This window comes from Ictidomys tridecemlineatus, chromosome 8 (genome assembly GCF_052094955.1).
Source record: "Ictidomys tridecemlineatus isolate mIctTri1 chromosome 8, mIctTri1.hap1, whole genome shotgun sequence".
NCBI classification, from domain to species: Eukaryota; Metazoa; Chordata; class Mammalia; order Rodentia; family Sciuridae; genus Ictidomys; species Ictidomys tridecemlineatus.
The window spans coordinates 92,936,851-92,944,252 of NC_135484.1; the positions used below are offsets into that span (position 1 = coordinate 92,936,851).

The 7,402-nt window shown below is 43.1% G+C and overlaps 1 protein-coding gene across 1 annotated transcript; it reads right to left on the reverse strand.

The window, feature by feature from the left end:
• Positions 1–62: 62 nt before the first annotated feature.
• LOC144366167 (uncharacterized) lies at positions 63–4,344 on the reverse strand. Its single transcript, XM_078019827.1, has 2 exons — positions 4,087–4,344; positions 63–257 (listed from the first exon to the last, which is right to left on the reverse strand). The coding sequence occupies exons 1-2, from the start codon at positions 4,123–4,125 to the stop codon at positions 162–164; spliced, it is 135 nt and encodes a 44-aa protein (XP_077875953.1). The 5' UTR covers positions 4,126–4,344; the 3' UTR covers positions 63–161.
• Between the last annotated feature and the right edge of the window lie 3,058 nt (positions 4,345–7,402).

Genomic DNA, 7,402 nt, shown 5'->3' on the forward strand with positions numbered 1-7,402 from the left:
CAGTAATACTGAGGCAATAGAAAGGAAGTGCACTGAGGTTTACCCCATCCAGGTCAGAACTCTTGTAAAATGCTCGGTGGATTTTCAATTCAATACGTCTGTGTCCAGGTTAACCACTCTTATGGGGGCTTCTTGGTGGAGTAGTAATGAATTTCTACAGTTCACTTGTCTGCATAGAGGTCGTGCTGTGCCTGGCAGTAATCTCCACTGCCCTTCAGAAACTCCATAAATGTGTGACCAAGAACACCACAGAACTGCTGTTTAAAAGAAAAGGAAAGAAAGAAAGAAAAAGTTATTTTCCAATTCAGAAGAAACATGTTTCACTTTTATAGTATTTAAGTGTACAACTATTAATTGAATCAAATGTAAACCAATAAGCCTAAAACAAGCACTCATAAACCCTTTAGATTTCAAAGATTCCTTAAAATCATTAGTTATACTTGGCGAAATTTCTTTATATATATTCTTCTGTTAATTATTTCTCAATATATGACTGTTTTAATTGTTATGACCTATATGTACAACTTCTTACATATGTGCTGAAAAAAACAGGTTGCTTTTCATTTTTTGCATTTGTATTTAACATTTAGTAAGACATTTTTTAAAAAATATTTTTTTTTAGTTGTAGATGTACACAATACATTTACTTTTTTTAATGTGGTGCCGAGGATCGAAACCAGTGCCTCATACATGTGAGATGAGCGCTCTACCACAGAGCCACAACCCCAGCCCTAGTAAGATATTTTTGAAAGGGGTGAGGGGGAGATGTCAATTGTATGGACCTTTCTAAATATAAAAAAACTTCTTTATGTAATTATTTCTCAATAATTGCCCTTGAAGATTTAGTTCTTAAATGTGAAAAAAATCTGAAGTCACACCTATATTTTCCTTTTGTGCTATCCTTTCTTCCTCTTTAAGTTTCAAAATACACTGAAGTAAAAATAAAATGAGATAGTTCACACACAGCTCACATTACTCTGTCTAGAAGAAAATTAACTGGCTCTTAAAAGGGGACTTGTTTTCAAAGTTTTTCCACACACATTATCTCATTTTATCTTAACAATCTCATGGACTTCTCATTTCCATTATGTCAACAATATGTCAGATTATAGGAAAATAATTCTTGGGAAGTTAACTGTGAAGTAACAAAATGTTTTCCTTTTGTATTTATAAACTATCCATAATGTTAATACTTTCTTGTATTTTAAAACCAAAACTTCCCTTAGCTGGCCTAAACCTCAAATCTAATTCAGAGGTAGGTACCAGTGGTTGGGTGGTAGAAAGGACCTTAAGAGTTTTTCCATAGGTCTCAAAGCAAGATAATGTCTATTTTTCACAAAAGTTCTCTTTTAAATCAGGTTTATACCAGTATCAAAATTAAATGAATACTCAACAGGATATTTTCAGAATATGTACATAATGTTAGTTTAATATGTACATAATGTTAATGTTAGTTTATTTCCAAGCAGATTGTGTACTTGGAAGTAAAGAATGGAATAAGGAAAATGTTAATAACAAGCTAACAAGAGCTCTAAATGAGAGCTACTGACCCAAAACAAAATGTATTAAAGAGTAATTTACCTCAACAAAACCTTGTAACAATAACAAAAATGGCTCAAATTAGCTTTCCATGCTTAAATTGAAATATTTAAAAGGCTTAAAACTAAATGGAAGTGTCTACTTCCATACTCAGTTATACCTTTAAATAGAGCCCGTGCTAGTTTCTTTACTACAGCTAAATTTCAAAGAATTCATGTGATCACAAAAAAGAACAAGTTAAACAACTAGTTTATTTTTCTGTTAAAACAAAGGATTTAGCACAAGGAGTTGGGTTTATTAAAAATTCCCAAAGTTTTGTTTGTTAACCCAGGGATGCTCTACCTCTAAGCTAGATTACCCCAGCCCTTTAGGATCTTGCTAATTTGCTCAAACTAGTCTTGAATTTGCCATCCTCCTGCCTCAGGTTCAAGAGTCCCTGAGATCACAGGTGTATATCACCATGCCTAGTCCAAGACTGTTCTAATAAGTCTTTGGAGGTTACTTCACGTATTTGCCAGCTGGGTTAAGAAAAAATTGTCTAAATTACCAAGGAAGACATCACCATTACAATGAACACAGACTGTAGTAATCTAATTTCACCTTAAGTCCTAAATTAGATATAATAGGAGCATTCTGGCACTTTTCAGATAATACACAATGAATTAAAGACCTCTGTAAAGCTTTTAAGTAGTTTCAAAGAAAGTGGGAAAAACAATATAGAATTCATTTCCTGTACTAGTTATTCTTACTGTGGAGCCACCCAGTGGCTGGGGGGACACTTCAATTAAAGCAGGGTGACCACGGTCATCTTTCTATTCAGTCCAAGACATCCCCCTATTCTCAATTTCCTCCTCACAGGGAAATCAAACAAACCAAAAAACCTAAAAACCTCTCCATGATAGTCAGTTCAGAAACAAAGGGATATCCTTCCACATTTCAGTTGCACTCAATCTAATATACATGAGGGAGAAGAGAGCAGTTTTTGTATAGAAGCTTAAGTCAGTTTATCAGATTGCAGAATCAAGTCAATCTATAGAACCAACCGCTTTGCCAAAAAATTCGTTGAGACTATGTTCTTAGGTTTCAGGTATCACACCTAATAAAGCGTGTATAAAATGCCACTTACTTTTGAATCTACTTTTCGGGTTTTCAACTAGCATCAGACAAAACACACATAAAGAGAATAACAGGAAGCACTCTCACGAATCTGGATCTCAAGCCGATCGAGGATTCCAACTACAGTATAAACACTTAATACTCTTGGAATTGTAGCAAGTTCCGTCGACAGAATATAAACTTTAGAATTCTGGCTCTGGTTGGCTACTGTTGCCACAAGCCAAAAGGAGTCACCCACACATTACAAGCAAGGACTTCAAGAACAATTCTAAGTAGTATCCGATTAAAAGGCGCCATCCAGGGCCCTTTCAAGATTGGCAGGAAAAATGCGTGCTGGTGCCCAGCCCGGGGCGCCTTCGCTTCAGTAGCCCTGGCACTTTCCAAAGTGCTCAGACCCAGGTCATTTATCTTGACGAGTGGCCCAGAGAAAGGGCAAGACTCGACTTGTTCCAATTATCCAGGGCCTGAGGGTGGGACGTTAAATCCGGAACAGCTCGAATTACCAGGTGGAGACCGGAGAAGGCAGGGCGGGGCGGGGCGCCGGTGTCCTCACCTAACTGAGCTGGGCCCGGGAAGCAGGGAAGCTCCCGGAATGCCCCTGATGGCCGCCACTCGACGCACGCGGCGGTGCGCGCCCGGGCCCGCCCGCTCGCCTCGCCCCTTCTCCGCGCCGCAATCACGGGTTCGCGCCGCGCCTGACTGAAGGCGCGGGCGCCGAGGCCATTTTGTCTGAGGCTCCGGTCCCGGCCTCGCAGCATGGGAGTGGCTGCACCACACTCCTGTCCCGCGCCAGCCCCCGACAGCTCTGGGCCGAGACCGTTACCAGCCGCGCTGGGCCGCCCCGCCTACCCCACTCCGGCCCGGATCTGGTGGCGACCCCGCCGCCACCGCGCCCTCCCGGTATCCGGCTCCGCAGTGACACGCGCAGCCCTCGCCCCACCCCGGGCCACGTCTCCCGCTAGAGTGCGGCCACTCTCCTTAAGCTTAACAAAGGGACCCCGGGAGCCACGGAACCCACTGAGCCTGAACCCGGCGGGCCAGGCCCCAGGGCCGAGGGCACGGGCGGCGGTCACAAAACGGCTTTTGTGCCACCCCGCCCGTCCCGCTGCGGCAGTCGAAACTGCCTCCGCCCGCCGCGCTGGTGGGGCCGCAAGGTCCCAACAGCCCGGCGCTCGGCGGGGACGTGGAAGTCGATGCTTCAGGCGGCCAACCGCCATACCGCAGCCCCACGGGCCTGGCGTTGGCTTCCCAGTAGCCGGTCGTTACCGGCCGACCACGGGATCGTAACCCGCCAGCTCACTCGGGACCAACCCGGCCACGGCCTGGGATCGCGGGGAGCTAAGTTAGGGCCCTGAACAAAGGCAAAGGCGGGATGGGGGGGGACGCTCGCAGATTCCCAGTCCCGGAGGCGCCGGCGTGACGACTACTCACAGGAATATGTTTACTCATTGAAGATTGTGGCCTAATCATACAGCCGGTCCCGAGGCGGCGGCGATACAAGCGGCGGCGGTGGCGGCGGCTGCAGGGCAGGGGGTGGCGGTGGTCGTCGCGGGGCGGCGGCGGCGGTGGCGGTGCAGGCGGCGGCGGGCGCACCAGACTACCATGCAGTGAGCGGCTCCGAGGAGAGCGCGTCGCCTAGCCGGCCCGCAGCCGCAGGAGCCAATACGCGAGCCGAGGCGCCCTTGCGTCACAAGCCCTTCTTTTTATAGCCGGAGCTACGTGCGCACCCCCGGCCACCAATCACGGCCCGGGATCCTGGGCCTTGAGCGGACAAGCGGGGGCGAGAGCCCGCCCCCGCCGTGGACGTCACCTCACGGCGGCCGCCACCGGTGTGAGCCGGTTGATGAATGGCGAAATGCTGGAACCCGAGCATCCTCTTCGCGGGGGAGGGAAAGGGAAGGGGAGAAACTTGGAGGATGCTGGAAGCTTGGTGAAGTGTAGGGACCCGGCAAGGGAAGATTCCAACCACGCAATTACGAGGAATCACGAGACAGCCCTGTTTCTCATCATTAAAACCAGCTAGGAGTGTCACATGGGAGGCTTGAAGTTTGCCTCAAACTTAAAATACTGTTTCTGTAGGTTGCAGTCGCGTTTCAAGTCTCAACCCTGCTTTCCTCTGGGTCTAAGTCACAACCACAGTCATATTTGCCAAAGGTTTACCTTGGCACCTGCGCTCCTAGGATGTCCGTCATCACATAATATTTATGTCGCATGACCGCTGTACCCAGTGACTCAACAGCCCGAATGCCACGGCCCTAGGCATGTTCCGGAAGAATTGTTGTCGCCAGAGGCACTTTCAAGGGGGCGGGGTGGGGGAGGAGAAACTTATCTTCACGAAACTACCCAGTCCAACGCAGGGGACTGTTTCTTTTGATGCCAATAAAGCCCTGGGCTCTCGCTCTCTCTCTCTATATATATACTTTTTTTTTTTTTTTTTTTGGTTACTTCTTCCTACAAGGTCCGAGGGCAACTACAGTTGGCTCAGTTGTGGCATTTCGAAATCACATGCATCCTTTGTACTGTTGCTTACTTGATGTGTTGTTATAGATAATGAAAGGTTAGCCCCTACTAAAAGGAAGCGTTTTTAACAACTAAGAATCCTCAGTCAAGGACTGATGTGATTCTTTGCGTCAAAATCCAAGCTTTCCTTTTTGTTACAGTCCTTTGGATTTCAATATCTTCTGAATTTAGGACCCTAAAAGAAACAAAGCCTTATCGCAGTTGTTATGTGGTATACAAGAATATACTGTCATTTATAACCTGCAAACCCATTCTCCTCTGCTTTCTGGAAGGAATAAACAAGACCTTCACCTGCTTTGAAGAACTAAGTTTTCTAATACTGAGGCCTTTTGTTTGCTGTTTTCCCCAAGTATTAGATTGGAGAAGGCTTTAGGGATCAAATTGTGTCCTGGGTCAGTGTACTGTAGCATCTTAAGATTTATTAGAATTTCTATTTAGAGACACTACTTGCATGGTTATTCAACCTTCTTAAAAACATGTACTCCATAAGCAAAGTAAGATCTTTTGAAAACAAGAAGCAGGTCAGACTTTTAAAGAAATAAATGTCTACTCATCCTCATTTTAAGAAGAAGTTGCTTGCCTAGGAATCCCTTTAAGTCAAGGAAAGCTAGAGAGCTTGAGACATAATGTCCTTTCACAAATGAACATAAAAGGAGTAGATTTCAAGATTTTTAAGTACTAATAATATATTAATTAAAAAAAAGAGTCTTGGGATGGTAACGAAGCAGAACGGGGTACTCAAGTTAGAAAAAGAATTATTCCATTTATAAAAAATTAAAAACTCATATGGCAAATAACTTGTGTAAATATGCATTTTATAGTGGGAGAAGATATTGGTGATATATTGTGGGCAGAGTTAATATCATAATAAATGAAAAGCTTGAACAACATATGATATGGTAGTTAAAAAAAAATTACATATTCTGTTAGCCACTCTTACTCCAAAAGTTGGTCAGAGAAGTTATACTAATTGGAATAGTGAAACTTTTTCAATATAGTGACTTTTTCAGAAAAGAAATTTGGTGGGATAAGATATAAATTTAGCTAATGATAAGCAAATTAAATCAGTGTTAACTAGTTTTCTTGTAGATTAGTGACACAAGTTGTGATCCTTGTGCTCCACAGATCCTGTAATTACCACAGCAGTGCTGACATGAAGCATTCAGTTATCTGTAATCTTTGAGCTTTAAAATCTGGACTCAAACTCTCAAGTGGATTAATTAATAGGGAGTCTAGTCTATCAGATGAGGTACCACACTGTCCTAATTTGAAGAGGATATCATTTAAAGATGAAAAATAGAGGCTTTTACTATTGAGAATAAGAACACATTTTAAACAAGATTTAAGTGTAGATTTACTAACCATTGTACTAAATTCTTTTAGAATAGTCATGGGTCTGCCTCTCTGCCAACTGTCATAAGTGTTCTATGCCACTGGTTAAAAACCACACTGCTATGCTGAGGGTGTATGCTACACTCAGTTCAACTGTTTCAAGCTGTTGATTTTCAGAGGACTGTAACCTATCCCAACAATGATCAGGAGGTCCCTTGTTCTACGACTAACTAACCTTTATAGAGCATTAGCACCTGTGCTTATTTGCAGAGGAACTCTAATATATTTGCAATAGTGGTCTAGACATCAAGGAGTAAGAAAGTACCTCTGAAAGCCAGTGACTACTCTAAATTTCAGAAGAGGCTCTAAAATGGAAGATTTCTCTCCTGCTCAAAGTGATGTTCTACTGGAAGTTAATTCTCTTAAAGCATGTGTCTTTGATCTTATTATGGTAGGCACGACTTTTCATCAGCATATTCAAAATATGAAAGCCAATACCTGGAAGATAAGCAAAATTAGAAGCATATTATAAGTAAGACCCTGCTGGGATCTTATGCCTGGAATCCTAGCAACTTGAGAGGTAGAGACAGGAGGATTGAAGTTTCCAGGCCAGCCTGGACAACATTAGTGAGATCCTGTCTCATAGTAAAGTAAAAAGGCCTGTAGATATCTTAGTGATAGAATATTTGCCTGGCATGTACAATGCCCTAGGGTCAATTCCTAGTATTGATGGGGAAAAAAAAGATACTTATGGGAGATGAAAGACTGCAGAAGAGAAGAATTATTAAGAATTATTATTATTAAGAATTATTATTATTATTATTATTATTAAGAATTATTATTATTATGATAGAGAATAGAAAAATCTTAAAAGGACAGCATATAGCCTGTAAGT

Coding starts and splice junctions, on each gene's coding strand:
- LOC144366167 (XM_078019827.1), bottom strand. CDS start 4,125: ATGATTAGGCCACAATCTTCAATGAGTAAACATATTCCT. Junction 258..4,086: donor CAATGAGTAAACATATTCCT/GTGAGTAGTCGT, acceptor TCTTTTAAACAG/CAGTTCTGTGGTGTTCTTGG.